The 23,906-nt window shown below is 43.9% G+C and overlaps 1 protein-coding gene and 1 pseudogene across 2 annotated transcripts in view; one reads left to right on the top strand and one right to left on the bottom strand.

The window, feature by feature from the left end:
• LOC306788057 overlaps positions 1–1,689 on the bottom strand; it is a 30,920-nt pseudogene extending 29,231 nt beyond the window's left edge. The window contains exons 1-2 of the transcript XR_013773186.1: positions 1,595–1,689; positions 665–793 (exon numbers count right to left, since the gene is read on the bottom strand). The product of XR_013773186.1 is annotated as an uncharacterized misc_RNA (transcript). The remainder of the gene's footprint in view (positions 1–664; positions 794–1,594) is intronic.
• A 1,654-nt stretch (positions 1,690–3,343) lies between these two features.
• map6a (microtubule-associated protein 6a) lies at positions 3,344–22,896 on the top strand. Its single transcript, XM_079283017.1, has 5 exons — positions 3,344–4,312; positions 17,184–17,403; positions 17,604–17,821; positions 20,506–20,616; positions 22,440–22,896. The coding sequence occupies exons 1-5, from the start codon at positions 3,615–3,617 to the stop codon at positions 22,588–22,590; spliced, it is 1,398 nt and encodes a 465-aa protein (XP_079139143.1). The 5' UTR covers positions 3,344–3,614; the 3' UTR covers positions 22,591–22,896.
• Positions 22,897–23,906: the final 1,010 nt, after the last annotated feature.

The following is a 23,906-nucleotide window of genomic DNA, read 5'->3' as shown; positions in this document are numbered from 1 at the left end:
ACGTTTTAAAAAATATGAAGAAAGTTGGTGTGAGATTAATCTTAAGTATATTTATCGTCACATTAATCAATAAGCTGTATGACAAGTCGACTACACAGGACACACCTGGAGTCACCTGAACACCTCGTGCTGGATCACTTTGTCTTGTATGAGAAGAAATAGTATCCACTTTTATCACTTTTATATGGCGAATAATGTTAAATAACATCCATTTTGGAATGTGACAGGACTGTGGGGGGGGGGGGGGGGGTATGTCAGGCAAACAGTGTAGATATACAACACCTGGTCTTTCAGAGCTAAACATATACACTAGGTGTACACATTCATTTGGATGCCGACATGTGAAATAGTAAGTGTTCTGAATAACACACAAGGTGACCTGAGGTCAGTTGAGATGGTAATCTTGTGAGTGCAGGCGTGGACTGCACTCTGCTCAGGTCATGTCCTGCTTAGCTCCCTCTTCCGGCTATCCAGCAGTTCATGTCACTCGAGACAACTGTCCTCTACCTCACATATTCATTTCCACTTTACCCAAGAGCAGCTGGGCAACATGTTCGAACAGCAACACAAAGACTAGCTGTACAGATGTGTACTTCATGAACAGTACCGTCCTGTCAGCTTCCAGATGTTTCCAGCGGACGCCCATACAAACATGCACACTCACCCAGGCCGAGGAAGGAGTAGACCCACTGCAGCACCGCCACCGTCTGCAGTCTCCGGTGCACGGGCACTTCCAAGGGGGCAAAATCAATCTTCATGTCTTCTACGGGAAGAGGAGCGACAAACCGAGGCGCTGCAGCCGGTGGCAAAGAAGAAGAGCGAGTCAAGTGGGTCCAAAGTCTGCCCTTTTTTCGCCTCTCCACCGTAACCTCCTATTGACAGCCTTATCTTAAAAAGGCAATCCCTATCTAGCTGACTTTTGACCGCGCAGGGAAGGAGAATGCTAAAACACAGGATGGTATTCAAACATGAACAGCAATAAGTCAGTGAAAGAGGGAAATGGCCATTTTATGTTGCTCTTACTCATTTGTTCAACCCCCCTGCACTTGAGTGGAAGCCAGTCGGTAATATCATGTAACTGTGTGATGTATTGCTCAATGTGTGGCTGTAAAGGCAGCCCCATCTGGTTCAGCAATCATGTAACTGCATCTCAGCGTGCAGATAGTGATGAAGGCCCTTGTAGTTTTGTAAACGCTAGCCCATGAGATTTGTGCGTAACACACAGGGGCTAAAAGGTTATCCAAGGTGTTGAAGAAGGGGAAAACCAGTTACCAGGAGATAGTGGAGGGCGCCACCCATGCATCACCAATCAGCACACACTGAGACAGCGCTTTCTGTTTGTCTTCCAATCTGTTCCCCTCATTAGCTTCAGTCAGACTGACATTTGCCAGGGTCAATATGTTTGACTGCCACTCCATTTAGTTTTGCCCTTAGAATTGTTGATTTATTCAGGGTTATCTTCTTTAATTACCTCATTAACACTTGATCTCTTCAGCCGGTCATTAAAAGCGCCCAGAACATCATCAACCGAGCATCAGTGATATTGATGAGGTGAGATGCCTGCGTAGAACCCCGAAGGAAATACAAAACTCACCCCAGTAAAAGCCTCTTCACCCTCTGCTGCCGTCTTGCAAGCGATACAGAAGGACGAGAGATCAGCTTCTTTCCTCAGTGAGACTCCTCAACTCATCACTCATCTTACTTTGTAAAAAAAAGAAGTGTTTTTTCTTTTCTGGTGAGGCCTAAAGGGATTACAACGCACATTTTGTTGCGCAACCCTGTGTTGCAGAATGTCAATGGACGAGCCTTGTAACCCTTAATACAGTCAGCCAGTCAGTCAATATTTGACCTGTACCCACGCAAAAAAAAAGAGTAAAAGCACTTAAAGGACCAGCGTCTGGCATTCCGGGAGAGCTATCGGCAGAAATGGAATAAAATGTTCATAACTATGTTTTCTTTAGTGTAAAATCAGTTGGAACTTAGAATGGCTGTCTGTTTCGTTTGGTTTTTCTGTTTATTTACCTCTTCTGTTGCTGAGTGGACTTTAGTTGTCACTGTATGTTTTTTTATTGTATGTATGAAATTGATGTTGCACTCAACGTTTAACTTTGCTGACTGCTTGGCCAGATCGCCATCGCAAAAAAATATTTAATCTCAATGGATATTATCTGGTTAACTAATAACAGTGGCAGCTTGTATTTGGTGGTGTGAATGCAGTGCAAATGTGCCTGAAGGCCACCATAGGTTCGCCTACATGCTTGGAAAGGGAGGGTTTCTGTTGCAACCCCACCGCTAGATGCCGCTAAATCCTAGACACCGGTGCTTTAAACAAAAGAAAACATCCCACTTCAAAACTGTGTAAGAACGATTGCTTCTGAAAACGAGCTGTCAGCCTTCATTATAAAATCCTCGGTTTAGATCATGTGCTTGTCTGTCAGATGTCTTAGAAATTGTAGTCCAATGTGAAACAGGCCCCCAGGGTTTGTAATGAGTTGGCATTATTCATGTCTTCTACTATTTGCTGGCACAGTCTGACAGCAGTGTCTTTGTCACAAAGGCAATTTTGCATGAATCAGTGGCTTACATTTAACAGTGTGGACCGTTTTTATGGCTTTGAAAGCTAAATTTACATGAATCAAACAAGATTACTATTATAGTTCAAAATTAAAATATAACTTTCTATTAATTACATTAAGTCTAATAGTGATTGGAATTGTTATTCTGCTTTCTTTTCTTTTTTTTACCAATTCATGTGGTATCATAATATTTATGTATTCTTAATAAGCTTTTTATATTTCTTCCTAAAATATATATCTTTGATTTGTATTTAGGTTACCTCAGGCAGGAACGCTTCTCATTTCTGACTATTCATTTTCTCCTTCACAAACGTCGACACAGAAACCGAAGCAAAGTGATGGCTGGACCAAAACGTATCTCATCCTGTACTGGTGCGCGTAAACAAAAAAAAACTGCATCAAGCTCACCGTGTTTATCGGCTTTATATCGGAAACGTGTGTTCTCATTTCAAAATAAAAGCGGAAGACCTCAGTGTATATGGCTACAGATATGCCACGTGAAGAGACTTTGCCTAGGATATATTAGCGTATGTGCTGCATCTCTTGTGGTATTCTTTTATATCCTTAATTTTTAACTACACCAATTCAAAAGAGCACAATTAAGGCCCTTAGACTGCAGGCTAAGCCGGCATGTTTTCCATATTCTCTCTGACTTGACTCCCCCCGCCCTCCCCCCCTCCTCGGCAGCTCCAGCTCTCCTGGATGCTGAGCAGGCGGGCGGGGCTGTTTTTCGGTGCAGTGCCATGCCGTGGAGTGATGTAGCAAGACTTACGGGACACAGCGGACACGGAGGGAAGCAGAGCAAACGTTAGCAAGGTTGTCTTTGAAATAAAAATCCTTCAAATCTGTCTATTTTGGGAAGCAAAATGGATTTACTGAATTCCATCTAACGTCAACGGTATTGGAGCCTTTCCGTGCTACCTGCCACACGGACATCTTGTTTCTGTCATACCAGGATACCGGAGTGGAGAGACACATTTTGATTTTATTTTGGACCCGGTGCTGATTGTATTGTAGTGGAGCTCTCTACGGCCCACCATGGCGTGGCCCTGTATCAGCAGGGCGTGCTGCATGGCCCGCTTCTGGAACCAGCTGGACAAGGCTGACATTGCGGTGCCTTTGGTCTTCACCAAGTACACGGACGTCTCCGAGATGCAGCACATCCAGCTGCAGCCAGCGCTCCACCCTTCCCAGGGCCGGGTCGCCATAGAATCGCAGCCGTCTCGCGCGGAGACCCGCGCCTCGAATTCGGCGCGGCCGCCGCGCAGGTGCGTCTCCGAGGAGCGCATGTGCGGTTCGGTGATGCGCGAGGACTTTAAGCACTGGAAAGTGCGACCCGAGCCGAGCTGTAAACCCAAGAACGAGTACCACGAACCGGAAACGCCGTTCAACAGCGAGACCCAGTACCAGAAGGACTTCAAACCCTGGCCCATCCCGAAAAGGTACGACCATCCCTGGATACAGAGACAGCCTGCCTCCGATGACCGGGCTCCGGACAGGTCCAGGCACGCAAAGCAGCCTGCGGGAGCGGACAGCGGTGTGGAGAAGAGCGCTATCGCCGACAAGGTACAGGAGAAGGACCTGCTGCAGGGGCAGGAGAGGAAAAAGAGGACCAGTAAACAGGAGGGCCCGAAGAAAGTTGTCCTGAAGGTGGAAGGAGAGGGCAAAGGGAGGGCGGCGGCGGACGCTGTGAACAGGCAGATCAAACAGGAGATTACAGGCGACAGCTCGTACACGTGAGTTCATACATTGCCCCTCATATGTGTCTACCGAGCTGGGGGTCCAGAGGCCTCAGGCGTCCAATGGTCATAGGGGTCAACATTGGTGTTATACTGTGTAAACCATTCACTTGATTATCAGAAATATCAGAGGCCAACTGTAAATGTCTTAATACAGAAAACAGCAATTCATCTGTTGTCAGGTGAAACTGGTTAGGGACTGGATATGAACATGAGTTGGGAGGGGGGGGGGGGTGCATAGTCAATGGCCGCTCCCCCTTCAAAACTGCAACACACTCCTCATATATATATCTGGGCAACTTAAGATACAAAGTGAAATAACACTATGAAATTGAATCGTCATCATAAATAATTTAAGGTGTGTTTACTTCAATTTAAACCTCACTCTGTTAGTGGAATAATACTTCTTTACATAACCTCCAGATTGCACAACAAACATGGAATTTGCGTTGTCAAAGTGAGGGCAAACTTAACAAAATGAAGTCATCGTGAGCCAGGCCGTGCAGAGCTGCCTCTAAGGAAATCAGCTGACGTGGTGTTAAGAGGGACAAGGTCAGTGTGGAGATTGGGGTGTACAGATGGGTTTGACAAACACAGGACTTTCACCCAGGAGACCGCTGTGCTTTGTGAAACCAAAAGTCAATGTTGACTTAGTTTTAACTTAAGTTTGTTACGTATCAAACCAAGATATTGTTCTAAATCTAACCAACTGATTTCATAGCTTTCGCTCTTGTTGCTGGAATTCAAAAGGAGAAGTGGGGGACCATGTCTGGGAGAAAGCATTTACATTTGTTTAATTTAAATTGAAATGATAAAAGATTTGTTCGTTGTTACATTCCTGGTATGAGAAAGGTTGATTCTTCCACAATAGAGGACTTAGTTTGGGGTGACAAATTCACCACTCACTCTTAAAACAGGAAGCAGTTGTTCACACACTTGATTGAAACCCAGAGGTGCACACAGCATGTGCAAACATGACAGATCAGTCAAGTCTTACCTTCCCTACAGAAGGTAATTCAATGAAATTGAAAGGTGGAGTTGACTGTTGATGTTTCGGTCCGAGAGGGTAATCTCTGCCCTCTTATGCAATGCTCCAGAGGATGATGGGAACTGGTGGATGGATGAGCATCAAGTCACGCACGTCAGCGCCACTGTACGCAGGTCTCTAGCAGCTGTGCCTCGATGTTATCGGTTGCATGTATGTTGTGGGAAGGCTGTTGGTTGTGAGAGTGTGCGATGTATCAGATCCATTTCACACTTGAGGCTTGTGGGGATTTGTTTTTTGTTACTGCTGCTGTAATCTGTGGATTTGGCGGATTTTCAAAGCAATCAGTGTCTCATTCTTTGACTTGCCTTCAGCAGAGTACTACCTCTGCATTTATATTGTGTACTGTAATCTGTAAAACATTATCGCCGGATTCACAGTGCTGCCAACAAAGGATGCTAAATGATATGTTGATGTCGGTGTTGCCGCAGAGTGCAGATTTGGGTTGAGACAGAAACCCCGACTGAAAAGTGTGATTCGGCCGTGTGAGACCAGTGAGCCAGTCTTACAGCTGTGTGGTGCCTATTGTTGCCGTGCCTGTGTTGTTGAGCACACACACCCCACCCCCCCCCACACACACACACACACATGCCTTTAAATGGCTGCACTGTGACGAGCAGAAGCCCTAAAAGACTTAAAGCAGGTCAACTCGGTTAATATCATGGACAGTGTGCATACAGTGTGAAGACTGCACACACTCACTAACACATAACATATGAACAAAGTAAAATGTGTTTCGGTATTTTTTGGCCTTCTTCTCACTTTTTCGTTGTTGAGTTATTATGCATAATCACACAAAACCATCGCTGCAGTTATTCCTCAGTTATTCTGGGCGATATTGTTGAAATTGATGTCACGATATTGGTAACAGTGTTTTTCCGATGTTGATTTGTATGTATTACACCGTTTACTGTTACGTCGAACAAAAACTACAATTTGCTTGGAATCATTCAACATGTATGATCATATCATCATAACACATAATACATAATGTCTTAATGGAAGACACTACAGAGACACATGACAACGTTGAATTGTGTCCCGGTGCTACGGCAAACAGAAACAATGTCATCTGAAAAAGAAAACAAACGTTTCGCACTGAGGCCCCGAATAGATTTTCAAGCCAACGTACTGATCGTCAACATAGTGATCATGTGGTATTGTAGTGGTCAGCGTGCCAGCAAGCATTTGAACCGCTGATCGCAGGAGTGAGATCAGTCCTGAGGAGTCCGCATCATGCTATACAGTCTATGAACGTCTGCGGTTCATGGCTGTAATAACAGCAGGACACTTGAGTGTCTGTTATCTAAACTGCCAAAGTCAGTCTAACAAGTGGAGTGACGATGACGTTGTCGGTGGCCCACCGGTGGCAAACAGGCTCGGTATGAATGACATGCTAACGTGCAGATGGATTCTGTGTTCCTGGGCTTTTAGCTGACCAGAGAATATTCGGTTTAAACAGATCAGTGATGCTGTTTCACCCTCTTAGTTTTCCCCGTGAAGTCCGCTGGAAGTGATGTGCCTCATGTAGTTTCATGTGGAGCGAATACTGTGCTGGTGCTTTCAAAATAGCCTTCGAAATGCTACATTCCCTGTCAGCGACCGGTCGTATGTTAACTCGGGAGGCAATCTGGCCTCGTGTGCACTGAGTGAGTCTGTGAGCGAACGAGTGTGCTATCATTATAGATATCAGTATTGGCCTCCAACGTCCTGTCTCAGTTGGGAACTGGTTGCAGCAATGTGTACAGTAGCTCTGTCTATAGGCTCTGTAGCAGCCCCCCTTTTCTTTCTGCTGGTTTGCACCAGGTCCACACATGAAGTCCTGCTCCCCTCAGCTCTATTTTCTACTGTTTTTAAAAAACTTGTATTGATCTGCAGAGAGCACAATGGCTTTTTTTTCTGCAGCGCACCCAGGAAATGCCACTATAGCACTTTTCTTTTTTCTTTCTCTTGCCTGAACTGGTGCAGCATTTTCCACCAACAGCCTCCCAGTCACAAGCTCCATCCAGCCTTCATCTCACCGCCAACTCGCTGCATTATGTTTAAAATGTCATTTTTTTTGCATGAGAATAAGTCACGAGCCTCAGACAGCAGCTGCTGGAGTCTTTGTTAGTGTCTTTGTTTTTTAACGAGCAGTTCTGCTGTAAAAGACAAAAGCCATTCTTCATCTTGTCAGCTATTATTTGTTCAACTATGCGATGTGTCAAATAAAAGACATACAAAGAGGCGACTGCATAAAGGGTTATTACAGAGAATTTCATCGTCGACAGTGAGGCACGTAACGCAGGTTCAGTGAGTTCAGGAAGGGAGAGAGAGAGAGAGAGAGAGAGAGAGAGAGCGAGAGAGAGAGAGAGAGAGAGAGAGAGAGAGAGAGAGAGAGAGAGGCCAATGAGTTTATCTGAACGTATTGCAGCTCGACATTTTCCACAGCAGCACAAGCTCAGGAGCTTCTTCCTTTGGTTTTCTTCCCGCACATCAGCTCCTCCCTCTCCCAGACAAAGATACTCCATCAACTGAGAATGAGTTTGTCTTTTATGTCACGTTTACAGAGCGCACACACAGCAGCAGTAGTGGTGCTGGACAGTACACTGTAAAGAGGGCGATGGATTTAGAAATGATCCTCTTTGAGTTAGAGTCTGCCGCGCCTCATGTTTCTACTGACAAGGACTGAATGCAGACAAACAGAAATGTCCCAAGGCAACTCATTTGTAGAAAAAACTAAACTTTGATTTTTTTTCTTCTTGAAAATCCATCCAATACTACCATTCGGTAGTGGTAATGTATTACCAAAATGTCAGCTGATATCCAGTATTCATTTGTTGATCAATTCAGAGCTGCGATAGCTGAAGCGCACTGTCTTATGTAACCGATTTAATCTGATTTATCGCATGTGATTACAGTTAATTTACAAGGAAATGTCTTCAGATCTGACTCTGGTTATGAATGAATTATGTAAGTTACTGTAACCCAGTTAAACCTGCAGCTCTGACTAAACTCTGACCACCGCTAAAAGCTGAAACCTGCACTTTGTGACGAACTGTCTGTATCATTATTACAAAGTGCACAGCACACATGCTCAAATCAACACTTTCGTTGTTGTTTTTCAAATACAAATTAGCATTACTGTCATTGCTGACAATAGCAAGACACTAGAGACTGGGAGCCATCATTTGTGACCCGAAGACAAGCCCCTGTAATACTGTAATGTACTGTTCCAGCTCTCAGTGTAAAGCTGTTTCCATTGAGCCGCTGCCTGAGAAGATACAGAGAGGCTGCGAGTTAGAGACAAGGCCAACTGGTCCCCGAGGGAGGAGGGAGTATTGACCAGAGGCCAGGCCTCCACCCGCTGACACACCAAGAAGCACTGCTAGGAAGTGAACCTACAGTTCCCTTCTGGTCAGATTGATTCCCTGGAATACTGTGAGAGCAGCGGTCCGGTTCCTTGATGTGGAGCCTGCTTTGGTGTGGGATTAGAGCCAGTCACCGTGGTCACCGTCAGTCATAACGGCACAGAAGTTTGTCCCAGCAGTGTGCAGAAGTGCATTCTAACGTGATGTGATTATGTTACAATTTTAACGATTGATTCTTAGCTGATATGTCAGAAACTTGTAAGTTCCCCAGAGCCCTCACTGACATCTTCAAATGCAGGTTTCGTCCATTTGATCAAACATAGATAGTGTACAGAATTATAAATGATTCTGGTAGTGATTTATTTGCATGGATGGATTTAATGCTGTACAGTATATTCACCGTCCAGAGCAGGGGTGTCAAACATATGGGCCGGATCCGGCCCGCCACGTATGTGGCCCGCGAATCCGCCAGCAACAAAAAAAAGAAAAAATGTTTTTTAAATTTTTTTTTTTTTTTTACAAAAATTAAAAGTTAGATGTGAAAATAAAAATATCCCCATGGTCTAAATTATGAGATAGAAAGTCGAAGTGATGAGATAGCATGTTGTCTGTGTGCCGACATTAAAACTATCACAACAGGTGGACAGGAGATGCAACAACCCATAAAGAGGATTTCCAACAAGTGATCGTGCCTTTCTCAACATGCGTACTTCTCTGTACTTGTGAACTCGTGGACTTGTGAAACATCATCAGTCTCAGCCCAAGTACTGTTCCAATTCAAAGTTCACATCGAGCCAAGCACGGTCCTAATGCCCGGATGTGGCTCCGCCCATTTTACCGGCGATGCATCGGAGGTGACTTGTCTGTACTTGGGACAGCCAAATATCCCAGAATGCATTTTGCACCAGCAACAGGAAACAATGGCGGAGGAGAAATCACACAACTGGAAGTTGAAACTTTCGAAATACTACTGTTGTTAAATCACAGAAAGTCATTTTAGGATGTTTTCAGGCGAGAAATTAGTTGTTTAAGCACCAAATCTGTGGTCGGTTTGTCAAGATTCAGCCGATTTAAAAATCTGCTCTGATGATTTCGGAGATGTGAAGTGTTGCTAGCGGGATCTGATCCACATACATATATTTATTTGTATATGTGTGTAAGCTATTATGTTGAGCAGGTTAAGAAGCAGGGTTCCTGTATATGTGTTGTGTGCTTTTATTGTGAAGGAGAAGAGGTTCGGAGAGGGTGTGTTGAGGAGAAATAAGATGGCGGCGGCCGTCTTGGCGCTGAATGCAGAGCCCCGTGTCTGTTATTTTATTATTATCATAAAGTATAGGCGCAACGTAAACCCTCGGCTACATGTGTATATATATATGTATACATACATATATAATTGTATGTATATATATAGATATATATATATATATATTAGGGGTGTAATGGTACGCGTATTCATATTGAACCGTTCGGTACGAGGCTCACGGTTCGGTACGCAAGACGAACCGAATACGTTTGAATAAAAAAATAAAAAAATAAAATTTCTTTTTAAAAACCTTTATTTAACCAGGTAGTCCCATTGAGATAAAAAATCTCTTTTGCAAGATGTAAGTAACAATACTACATAACATGAAGGAGCAGTTTTTGTTTTTTATGCTTATGTGTTGCTAAGAAGACACCCCAGAAGATGAGTCACTCAGGTATAGTTCCATCATTGTTCAAAGTCAAAGAATAACTTCATGATGTTAGTTGTAATGAATAAATATATTTTAAAATAAAGTACATTTCTCTGGCATTTATAGTTTTCTACTGTACCGAAACGTGAATTTTGTGAACCGTTACAAACGGTTCACAAAATTCACGGTTCGGTTCGGTACGATACAGTGGAGCCACGGTTCGGTACGTTTCGGTACAGTCATGCATACCGAACCGTGAGTCTCGTACCGAACGCTTCAATATGAATATGCGTATCGTTACACCCCTAATATATATATATATATATATAATTGTATGTATGTATATATATGTAAATAATAATATATTATTTTTGATTTGAAATGAAAACGAAAACAGCAGGGTTGTCATATTTAGTTTGATTGTAAAAATACTTTCCAGAAAAAAACGGATTAAACTCATGAGACCAGCTGAGGTGGTGATGTCATCAAGTAAGCTGCTGTTCCAATAGTCTGTAGGGCTGCAACAACGAATCGATAAAATCGATTATTAAAAGAGTTGGCAACGAATTTCATGATCGATTCGTTGTGTCGCGCGATTATTACGCCACTCAATAAGTCGCGGAGATGTTTGAGTATAAAAACAAAAGTTGAGTTGAGCCATTCGCGCCGCCGGTCTCGCCGGGGGCTATTTGTGTTCATTCGCACGGGACACGCCGGAGAGGGGGCGTGGCTTATCGCCCTGAAAGCCATTCAACTGTCCGCCATTAACCATTGGAAAAAAATAACCTCTATTTCTGCTTAGTACGTGTTGTGGAAGTCACAGATATCCCGGGAAACTAAACTAAATATGTTAGGGTTACATTTACACCGTCTTACATTTACAACCGGCCCTTTGAGGGCGACCGTGATGCTGATGTGGCCCCAGAGTGAAAATGAGTTTGACACTCCTGGTCCAGAGTATAATACCTCATACTGGATGGATTGCTAAGACACTTTGTGCAGACATTCATGGTTCCCAGAGGATCAACCCTGCTGATATTGTGATCCCCTCGCTGAAACACACAAGGGCAGGAAATGAAAAAAAATAAAATAAGAAAACATAACTTATACAAGGGACTGGGACAGATTCTCATGGTTCCCTCAGGATAAACATTGGAGATCCCTTAACTTTTCATCCAGTGACATAATCGGAGCTGAATTCCAAATTGTCCAGTACAATAGTTTATGACAAAACACCTGAAAAGTTAATGACATTCTCATCGGCCTCAGCTGTACTTTGTGTTTTGTGATAATAAGCAACAGCATCTCAAAAAAGGATTCTTTACTGGACTAAAATGGATTTTTACTGCTAGTTTTCTGTGTCATTGTACTATTCATGTGTCACGGTCAGCTTGTGCAGCTCGACAGCCTTTGATCCCACTCTGCAGAAATTTGCAGGCGTTCGTTTTCATTATTTTCTCCCATAACCCTCCCCGCGGTGAGAGGTCCAGGTTGTGCCGTGTTAGAGCCGGGCTGCCTGGAGCTCAGCAGTGCTGAACCCTGGCGTGGTTCCACCCCCGCAACATGCCAGGGTCCGGTTGTAGCGACGCGGCCTTTCTCTGCACATCCCTTCCACCGCAGCGGGTCAGCCGTCCAAAGCGGCTTTCCTCACACAGCAAGAAGAAATATCATAGGCGGTACGATAGCATAGCCTGAGCCTCAGTGACTCACAGATCCAAACGTCTTCCCTTAAAAACGATGGAAGAAACAATGCAGACATATAAGATAGTAATAGAAAGAGAAAGTAGAAGATGAGGTTATTTGAAATGTGCAGTTCATTTTAAAGGGACGTTTCACCCCAAATCTGAAATACTCTTACCTGGAGTGCTATTTATCAGATATTATTTATCTAGAATGGTTTGGTGTGAATTGCCAACTGTTGGAGATGTCGGACAAAGACTTGTCTGCCTTTTCTCCAATATAACAGGACTAATACATTTGGAAAGATCAAAAGCCATGACGCTTTCCAGAAATCCTGACCCGAGTGCCCAAGGTAATCCACAGACCTTGTTGTGAGCAGTTTCTTGTAGTTAAACAATTTTCATTCTCATAGTTCCTCCTGAAACTGCTCTCAACGAGGTCCGTTACAGTCACACAACAGATTAACGGACTGGACTGTCCATAAGAACACCAGAAACAAGCACAATTTCACAATAGCTGTGACCTCGTATGCATCCAGATACATCCTCACAACACATGACCTCCACCCCTTTTCAGCCTCGTAGGGTGAAACAATGTGATGGGGAACATAGACTGTATATAAGAAGTGGACGTAGTCATCGTGACATCACCCATTGGTTACGACGCCTCGAGCCCGGCGATTTTGGCGTCATCTTGGAATACGGCCGTCGCTGTGTTGTTGTTTTCACAACCAATGGACGGAAGTTACCATATTTGAAATGCAGAAAAGTGACGTAGTGGTGCCGGTTACGGTTCTGGTAGCGTCAGTGACCTGTCAATCACAGTAAGACCCGCCCTAAAGTATACCCTGCTTTATGGTTTGACTCTAAATGGACCATCATGTACTAAATGAACATCACGCTGTATTGAAGAAGACTTGAAACTAGAGATTGAGACATAAACTCATGTTTACAATGTTCACTGAGGTAATAAATCAAGAGAGAAGTAGAGTCATTTTCTCATAGACTTCTATCCAATCTGACTTCACTTTGCATCCGGAGGAGTCGCCCCCTGCTGGGCAGTCGAGAGAATGCAAGTTTTAAGACACTTCTGCATCAGCTTCACTCGGCAGAACCGGAGGCTGCTGCCTGTTGGGGAAGTTTTTGTCAAACGACAGAGCAAGTCATTGAGTGGCTAGTCGTAGCTAAAATACTGTGACATCCTGAAAGGAGCTGGGTGTACTTCACGAGAGTAGTGTGAGGTGTAAGGCGTGTCTTTTTTATGACAAGCACTTGGTCTAACACCTACTATGACATGAAAATAATTCGTTTTTTAACAGTGAGCTTTTTGCTTCCCGACACAAAGGGATGCTTCGTACTTCGGAGTCTCAGTGAACTGCTGGTTTTGCGGTGTTGCGCAGTAATCTGCCCGTTACGAATGTGACAGTAGCTGTGACATGACGCCTGCTGAACCAAGCAAGCTTCTTTAACACTCGTTTTTAAATAAGTACCAAGTACAGTCTGACCTCAGAGACACAGGCTTTATTGTTACACAGTTATATGTCCATGAATAGCAGCAATGTTACAGTACAGACCGGAGTTTCACACTGTGGAACCTGTCTGCACACACAATCTGCCTCTTTCTCTGTCGTTCTCACACACACACACACACACACACGATGTGAGTGCTTTAGACTCTTGGCCTTGGACCCTGTTGTATAACCTGTCTTTGTGGCTTCTCGGCCCAGCCGAGCATTGAAAATGGACTTCAGTCCGGTTATATAACGGCTCTCTGTGTGATTTCCTCCTGTCCTTGGTGTTCACTGTCACCGGCCTTCATATCATAAATAGTTTGCTGTAAATAGTCTAATAGAATGTAAAGAAGTTACATTCTCATACAATGTAACTTCTTTACATTCTAATAGAATGTAAAGAAGTTACATTCTCATACAATGTAACTTCTTTACATTCTAATAGAATTGTCTTTTGAAGATGAACAGGACATGTTTCAGTTTCAAGTAATGACTGGGTTGTTACTTTCGGTGCTGCTTTAGTATTGATCATGTTTTGATATTTGAGTCATGTTGTGGATGATCAGATGGCGTTATGATGGGAGCAGTCGCACAATTGCAGATTCATCTTGAGCGAAACCTTTGTCTATTGTGTTCAAATCAGGCCCACAGGAGTTTACAAGGCAGGCGTCCTTTCTCTAAACACTGACCTGATGCATCAAGTGGATATGTTTTGCTGAACACAATATTATGCATTGGTCCTCTACATCCTCTAGTCTAATGAGCAGACTTATAAACGCACTGTTACAACTCCTTCATAGTGTCATATTGCTTTTCGGAGAATTATGATGATAAGTTCATAGTCGATGCAAAAGTATACTTATGTACAATATATTATGTTGAACATTGTTGCTCCTGAATGGATCACAGCAACCCAATTATGTTCAACACAGCTCCATGTCCTTGGTCATGGTGCCACAGCACTTAAAAGAATAAACTTCATAATTCTCAAAATTCTGACCCTTTGCTTTTTTATTAACAGCATTTACTTGTACTTTTACTTTCAATACTTAAGTACATTTAATATCAGAAAATTACTTTTGATAATTAAGACCAATACATATCAGATACTTTAAGACTTTTACTCAAGTAGTATTCTAATAGGTGACTTTTACTGGAGTCATTTTCCAGTAAGGTATCTTTACTTTTACTCAAGTATGGCTTTTGGGTACTTTATACACCACTGGCTATTAGCGCCTGATAGCTGATTTATGTTTAGATTAATGGGAACAAATTATACAGTTATGAAGATGAGATGTCTAGAGTTTAAGCAGGTCAATTTTTAATTGAACATCGATTATGGTTTGTAAATGTCAGCTGTCTTTATTGGCATAGCGTTAACACAGTTTCACAAAGGTTGAATGATATACTTGAGTCATTACTCGAATGAATTTCCTGCTTGTGTGCAGTAAAGATGTCCAATCAATACAACTGTCCCTGAACTGTAATTGCGTTGAACAGGAACACAGTCTCCGAGGCGTATTTCCGTAGATGCCAGTTATTGATATGTGAGCTCTGTCCTAATGAGGCTCTCGTGCAGCAGCCTGGCCTCGTCTGCTCTGCTGATGTTGCCTCGGGGATCGGAGACCTTTCACTGAACTTTGGCTACAACTGCGTGGCTCTGAGCGCGCGTGCTGCGTTAGGGAAATGTTATGTGTTTGGGACCGCACTGCAGCCACAGGGGAGACCCGGTATGTCATCTGACTGGCCCAAAACACAGAGCAATCTGTTGTCCTTTGTAATTAGCCCCAGCAGCACGGTGTCATATTGCAGGGGAAGCAGATAAACTATTTTTATGTTGCGAATAAGGACACTCGAGCCAACTTTTGCGATGTGTAGAGGAACACATATCCTCTCTTTTTTTAACATTAATAGCAATTTGAACTATTTTATTTTACTATCATTTGAGCTACATGCTCCATTGTTTCATTTTCTTTTGAGAAAAACCAAAGAGCAAATGTTTTTGCTTTTGTTTCCACCTGTAAAAGAGAAATAAATCCATGGTTCATAACAAGCCAATAGTCATTACCAGATATACAGAGCCACTACAAGCTCACTCCTCTTCTATCAGGTTTAGATTATTCTGTTTCTAATCTAGTTTTAGTTTTCTAAAGCATCCCCTGATGACCTGTGGGCGACTGTGGCTAAGGGGATAGCAGGGCCGTCTTTCAGAGGGTCGGCGGTTCGATCCCCGGCTCCGGCTCTGCCAGTCTCATGTCGATGTGTTCTTGAGCAAGACACTTAAACCCAAAATTGCTCCCGTAGCTGTGCCTACGGTGTAGAAATGTGATAGAATTGTAAGTCGCTTTGGATAAAAGCGTCTGCTAAATGACTGTAATGTAATTTAATGAAGATTAAGGAGCATCACAAGCTTTAACATTTAAAGACACGACTGAGCTTCATCTTCCTGTTTCTCACAATAATAATGAATGTTTGTAATAAAAAGCTGTCTCGCTTCCCCTGTAAGGTGAATTACTGTAAATTTCTTCTTTTACAACAATACCAGGTCAACTGATGAACAGAAAAATGATTGTGAAACTAACCGATCCATCGTGTAGGTGTGTCTTCTGTCAGGCATTTTCTTTCTGTTTTCATGGAACAAACAATGAATACAGTAATTAAGGAGATGATCAGCATGTTCATCAATAATGAGACATTTGTTTAGTTGCAGCCCTCATACAATGGAAATGCTGCAGATGAACAGTATCTGCAGCAGATGTTGGTTTGCTTCAAATTAATGTGACCAGACTGCACTACAGAGAAAACACAACGTAAAGGAGAGCGAGAGACATGCAGTGTGATGTCCTACAGTAAAGGACTTTAATGTGCACCTGGTTGTCCTCTGTGGTACACCCGTCCAGAGGTGTATAAATGTGAGCAGAGTCACTGATGGAGAGCTCTGCGTGAGAACGACAGAAAACCACACCATCAGACGCTGGTGCTAAGCTCCTCCCACCTGCCGTACCTCCGACACACTGCGCTCTCCAGCAGCACTGCACCACTTCACTCCACACCTCTTCTGCAGACGCGGACTACAACATTGGTGTCACGCTGTCTGCAATGAATGTGAATCTATTTGAAGAGAGATTTTCTTTGATGACGCTCCAATAAAGACGGTTTTCCTTTCAAAATACAGCCGTATATATGACTAAATGTTGAAACGGTCAAATGGACCAAGCTTAAGAGTGATTGGGACACGAGGGAAATGATTCATTAAAAGCAAACTGATTCATCTGTATTTGCGTTAGAGGTCTAATTTGACATTTTAAGAAATATTTGCTTTCCTACCAAGAGGTAGATGAGAAGATGGATACCACTCTCATGTCTGTACCCTAAATATGAAGCTAGGCTGTACCTAAAATATACCTTTAAATTGAGACACTTTGAGCTAAAGTATCCTAGCTATAGGTCCTGAACACTTTTAGTTTTGGGAGCGTTAACTGAAATGAATTAGCTTGTCACTCGGACCCGTTCACTGTCATGACTCTTCATTGATAATCCTTATTGATGGGGTTTCAAGCTCTACCACGCAGTCCATTTACTTATACCTGACTTCCTTCTTTCCCCACAGAACTGAGTACAAGGCTTACGGAGATGTGAAGCCAGCAAAGATGATCCGGGCCAGGTCCCAGTACCTGCCACCGGATGAGAAGACCAGCCTAGAGACCAGTTACAGTTACAGCTACAAGGGCCAAGCCCCGCTGAGGCCTACTGGACAGGACAACAAGGCCCAGGACAGGAGGAGGATACGCAGTTTGTACAGCGAGCCTTACATAGACCCCATCAAACAGGTGAGAACACGCCTTTCTGACTTTGTAGTAGGGTTTGAAATCAGTTAAGGAGGGGAGAGATCAAAAGAAAGGCTTTCTATTACTGTAGTTGGAAATTCCTCACATGCTCATCTCACTGCACAGCACAGTTTTAGACATGACTAGCCACAAATGGAGCATTACAGCTTAGGAATCTCATTTGCGCTATCTGACCTCCTTAGGTTGACAGGTACAGTGCCCTTCGCACTAAACCCAAGAAGCCTGGAGCCGCCGCCGCGGCCGGCCAGGGCAAGCCAGCGAAGAAAGCCAGAGATAAGCAGAGCGCCGGGCTGAGGGGCTCCAAGAAGACGGCCTCGGAGAGCCAGCTGGAGAACCGGCCGGCGGCGGGCGACAAGGAGAAAAGTAAAGAGATGAACAACAAACTGGCTGAGGCAAAAGAGTAAAAATCATTCAGCACTACTTCTCCTTTTACTCCTTTTTCTTTTGGGGGACACAACACACACAGAGGCTGCAAAATGAATTACGGTTCTGATCATCTCTCCTTCTTTCTCCCCTCCAGTCTCTCTCTCCTCTTCTCTGTTCAGTATCCACTCATTCATTGTACAATGATAACAAGATGTCGGGGATTTTAGACATGACATGTCCTCGCTCCTCCCGCCTCCCGCTATGTTATATCGCTATAGTAACAAGTGGGCGGCTGCATCCTCTTCCTCCGCCATTTGATGCCCCCCCCCCTCCCCCTACCACTCTGCTCGCCTCCATCTCCAGGTTGCCATGGCTACAGGCTGCCAATGGATGGCTCTCGTTGCATGGGTCCACCGACAAGCAACTCGGCTTGGCTTTGATCAGCTGAGCAGATTGCTTTGTTGAGTTTATCAAAGATGTCCCCCCCCCCCCCCCCCACCTTCTCTTGTTTGTTGGGAGAAAAGATAATCGAATTGGCACTTTGGATATGATTTCTACGCTTGCTAAATTAACAACAACTCTGAAGATCTTTGATAAACGTGCCGCTCGGTTAGTCACGAGTGTCTGATCCGTCCCGGCTACCTTCTCACAGGGCTCACGGGACGTGTTGGGCAACATCATGCAACGCTCTGTTAATGTGATTTTGTACTGTCTCACTGTGACCTGAACTCTGTCGAAGGCTACGTGAAATTGTTCATCCCATTCAGCATTTGCTCCTTTCATGCGAGGCTCATTGATACAGCGGCATTTTAGGTTTGTTTACACCCAATTTGTTGCCAAGGAAGCATCTGGGTCACACTAAACTGATTATGCATTAAACACCAGCCATCTCAACGGCAGATGAGCATTTCCCAGACGAATTAGATGATAAGTTGTCGTGCAGTCATGATGACATTTAGCAGAAGACTAACAACATTTCTGAGAGACAGAGAGGTTTGAATTCAGCCTTACTCCCTAAGACTGATCCCTCTGCAAGGCTTCGCAGCAGCGTGCACACAAACGCACACCTCCTTTTGGCCCTTTCATTTTTTCTGTAAGTGCGCTCTGCCGAGGGTGACCGTAACCAATATGATCTGCCTGCCACGGGACGATGGCAAACAGCTCATATTACTGCTTAATCGCGCTTTTCACATAACCTTTAAAGAGGGAGCCGTGTGGATGAAGCTCAGATCCACGTTCCGAATAAGTCATGAACAATTCACTGCCATTTGTCTACAAGGATAAGAAGTTGTATCCCAGTTTCATGTACACACAATAAGTTGTATCTGTTATTAACACCATCTTTTATTTGAACACAGCCCCAATAAGGGCTCAATGATGTGATACGTGTGACTCCAATGTTCTGGATCCATGTTGTTCTTGTTTTGACCAAATTCCAAAAGCATGAAAAGTATGTTGATGAGGTTCAGTTTATTGATTGAAACGTGTTGCGTGTAAAAGACGTTTCATGCAAAACACACCGAAACCAAATCATAAATTCTGGTTGAAGATAAAGGGGGACAGGAAGTAAGTTGTGCTGTAAGTGTTTATCTGTTGAGACTAATTATAACCTCTTGTGTAAATATACAGTATATTATAGCAGGGCTACATGTTGGCTGAGTCAGTACTCGGTCCAAAGCTGTTTTCACTTAGCATAGATGGAGAGATCACTGCTTTCTTTGTTTTTGGATTAGAAGAGCACTGTACAGTCCCCCCCCCCCCCCACCCCACACACACACACACACACACAGCTCATTGCTCTCATTAGTTCTGCTTCTCAGCATCCTTCCCTCCATTGTGAGTGGACGACTGCACCATCTCTACATCCTGTGGTGTCTGACAGCGACCATCTCCACCACCATGTCTGTCCAAGCTGCCCCATGAGGGACCACTCACTAGCATTTTGCAGCCTTTGGTCGGGGGGGGCTTTGTCATGTACCACAAGGGAGGTGGGGGGCTTGTAGGGGCGGTCAATGTATAAAGTTGTTAGCACACCACACACCCTGTGCTATGTCTTTGTGACTACTAGGGAAATAAGGATAGAAAGTATGGTGAAGAAAGTTATGTCTTGGGCCCAAAAACAATTATAACAATAATGACTGTGACGTGCTTGTGTTTCTATCTGCTTGCTCATATTTAATGAAACATTACAAATAAATGCAAAAAAAAGCAGAAAGCGCAGTGTCTTCTTGCTTTTATTTCTTAAAAGGAAAAGACGAGCGGTTGCAGGTCTCTGTCGGCGTGTCTGCTGTCCCCGTCTTTGTCTTTGTGACACAGACGACATTAAACGCATCCACATGGAAGAGAATCTTTTGCTCTCACAACTTCTTTCTATGCTTATCCAAGACTGCTCCACATTCTGGCATGAGCTCTGACGTCCCCTCCGCATGGCCCCGCATGTTGCCCTCGTGTGAGAACTGGAGAATATATTATTTTTTGCATCGTGTCTCTCAATATATTCCAAGAACTCGCCCGACTAGTAGAGCAACATGCGCGTAAAAGGACGTCCAGAAACTCATTCCAGAATAAGATGTCATGTGCTTCTTAGGCTCCCAGTTAATGCAAAAAACAAACACCCACAGATGTGTGATATTACGTTTACTGAGATCATATTGTTCTTTCTTCATACTGTGTCCAATTTGTCGTGTGCTAATGAGTGACATTCTGATTCATTTGAAGGGTTGTGCTAAAACAGTACCACTACATACAGCTCTGCCAGCCAATCCGAGATATTGGCTGGGTGCAGACGCTAAAGCAACACCTGTGGGGCTGTGCGCTGCCCGATCCAAGGTAATCAATCGTGAGAGCAACGAAAGGGAAATCGGCCGCGAGCCGCAAATGCCACTCATTCCCATTCATACATGCTCATGGAGGTGTGATTTGATTTAGTTGTTTTCTATGACAGTCGCACAGTTCCTTTTAGTTTCACCGCATTCCCTCTGGTCCACTCCTCCGGTCACAGCCCTTCTGTATATTTCTCTTCCATATGGACACTAGAGTAGGGGGGGGGGGCTGTCACATCCTACATGTAAGGTTCCTTAAGATGCCTGTTCTTAAGGAGGCCCCAGGTTTAGTCCAAACATCACCCATCCTTGGACGTTAAAGGGCCAGTGTGTAGCATTTAGGGGCTTCTATCGGCAGAGACAGAGTATGTGTAATACGGTTGACACCGTTACAGTCATCACGTCTGTCAAGGTGAAATTATTCACTATAAGCGTGTGTTTTTCGCCGTAGTGGCGCAGAACCGGTTGAGGATTGCCAGAGTTTCACTTTGGGGGCATCAGGTGATTGACCAGGCCTTATCAATCCACTTATTAATTATGATTATTAATCCACTCGCCCAGAAGGGGGCGGCTTTAAGCACAGGTGCTTTTCCTGTGAGCATTTGTTTTTTTCAGCGAGAGATAAGGACGTTTTCTTTTTCCCCGTCATGATTTCAATGTGCACGCAGCACGAGCCTCAGAGAGTTACAGCGAGACAAATTATCATGGGAATAAAGAAATAAACAAAACAAAACTTTAATTAGTGGGAGCACACCTAGTTTTAAAATGTTTTTCTATACGTTGTTATGTAGGAAAAGACCCCAAATTAACTGGAACTTGATGACTACAGGCAAGTGTGTTTTCGTTAGCTTATTAGCCGCGGCTCTTCTTCACCGAGCCGGCCGCCATGTTTCTGGCACTTGGAAGAATTTTCAGTCGGTTGCAACCTGTAACCTCCCCGCTAGATGACGCCAGATCCTACACACTGGCCCTTTAAGACAAAGTGCATGCCTGTATAATTATGGAGCTATTACTAGTGGAGATCACTATTTCATCCATTTATGAGGCAGATCACTCACTTGGTTGAAACCGTCGCACTTTGCATCTCAGCCTGCCGTCCCCGGGCGGACGTGTCCTACTGTGTATTGCACTGCGATGGTTTTCTTTCGTCTCTGAAGCATGCTGCCTCTGTTTTCTGTTGGAACCTGCAATCCGATGTTGCGTTGAAAGAATTCGGTCTAGACTTTGAGTGTTGGCTTGGATATAAGACGAGGGGTAAGTATGAATGGTATGAGGGAAGCGTTGGAAGCGCACAGGTCAAAAGGACATTGTAAGTGCATGTTAATGATCTTCACGGCTGCTAATGTCTGTTGCATCTTGTAGATATTCTGTCACAGAACACCCCGAGACCCTCATTGCACTATTGGCATCCTGTAGTTCATAACGTCACAGTGACTTACTGAATGGGTCCAAGTATAGATTGAAAGCAAAGATCTAAAAGCAAAGCTTTCCAATGCATCATTGGAAACAGACAAGAAGCTTTCATTCACATGTGAATCCCCACAGAACACTGGCTTGTATCGTCTTGTTCAGTTGAGTCACTTGATTCTATCAAGAGTTTCCCTGTAATATATTTGTGATCAGCAAACAGGCCCCGTGGCGATGTCGTCTCTTTGTCTCGTGCTGAGCTCTCGGCCCCCGAACCGAAGCCTGGTGTTCTCCTCTGAAATGAGCGGTCACAGGGTGCTCGGCCCAATGACTTGTTGTTGCTCGCCCGGGAGAAATGCCTCATCGTGTGTCTCTTTGTGTCTCCTTCTCCTCTGCTGTCTTAACCCATGTGCTGCCTCCTAGAGATGCTAAGGACGAGGTTCTCCGACCCGGTCATCATCATACCCAGGGTGCTGCTGGAGGAGAACCACCACCACCACCGCTGGAGAGACCCGAGCCTCGGAGGAGCAGCGGAGTCGTACGCTTTTCCCTAGACGGCAGCCAGACCGAGTAGCTCTGCAGTGAGGATGGAGGCAGATACACCTTAAACAGACTGATGCTCTGTACTGTAGATAACTAGTATTTGCAACTAAGTTGGATTAAGACAAGAGGTTAAATCCCCCCTTCCACCCTCCAAAAAACCCTGAGCTATCCAAGAGGCATTTGAAACACGCATGTTTGAGACATCTCTTAAGGTCACAGCTGTTTGACCCATGGCATTATTCCAAAGGTGCTACATCATTTTCTGGTTTCATGCAATTTATTTTAAAAGAATATGTCACCATCATTAGGAATACCACACCATAAAGTGCTTCGACAACAATTACAACAGAAACTGTGCTGTACATTGATCGGTTTTAGTGTAAATAAATACTCATAACTTGCACATTACAACACTGTATTGTAGTTTTTGTTGTGTGGTCAGTGAGTCACAAATAGGCGGTCTGAATGGTGTGAAGAAAAGGCACAGGGCTCCTAATGTGGATGCAATGTGACACGTGGCCCGTTCAGTTTAAGTGCGTAACATGAGGGGAATACTGTGGGATGGAAACACGATGATGAACTGAGGGCTTTGCATTTGAAAAAAATGCAATAATAGTGCCAGTTTTCAGTATCTTTCCAAAATTATACTTTTTTCCCTTTAATGTAAAGAAACAACAACAATTTTTGAAAGTCCGCCTCCACTTAAAAATGTGTTTGGCTTATTGTTCCTTCCCTTGAATGTTTGAGCTTCAATGTGCAGAATTATATATGTGCACAGTTTATTTTACATTCATTTGCTGAAGGGGGAAAGTGTCTCTGAGCTCATATTTAATCTGCATTTGACATATGTACCAGCAGGATTTTGTGACATCACAACCAGTTTGGAAGCGATCCAGTATGCCACTTACATAAGTGTGATGTGGAAAAATCCAGTGCACATACACTGAAAATGGGAAAACCATAAATGACAACTCAGAACACAGGATTCTTATATGGCTTAAAGGGGAACTCGCCCGATTTTACATTCAGGTCTGTTGCAGGTGTGTATGTGAGAGACGTGTGATAAAGCCTTTTGTGGACGGATGAATTGCTTCAAAAAAACGAACCTGACCCGGCAGACAGAACCATGTGAGAAGCCGTCATTGGAAAGTGTTTGGAAACGAGCAGGCGCTCTCAAAAGCGTGGCAGATGATTGGATGAACCATCTGTCAATCAAACTCTTGTCAAAGTGGTAAAAACCCTCAATGTCGTTCTTTGTTCTTTTTGCTCGAAACTGTCCAGTGTGAGTCCGACAGTGTTAGTTGTACTATTTTAAAACACCTCTTTAAGAGATGCAGCCTTAACAGT

Source organism: Melanostigma gelatinosum (assembly GCF_949748355.1).
Source record: "Melanostigma gelatinosum genome assembly, chromosome: 14".
NCBI lineage: Eukaryota > Metazoa > Chordata > Actinopteri > Perciformes > Zoarcidae > Melanostigma > Melanostigma gelatinosum.
Note: the sequence above shows the minus strand (reverse complement) of the source record. Positions and strands in the feature narration are given on the sequence as shown.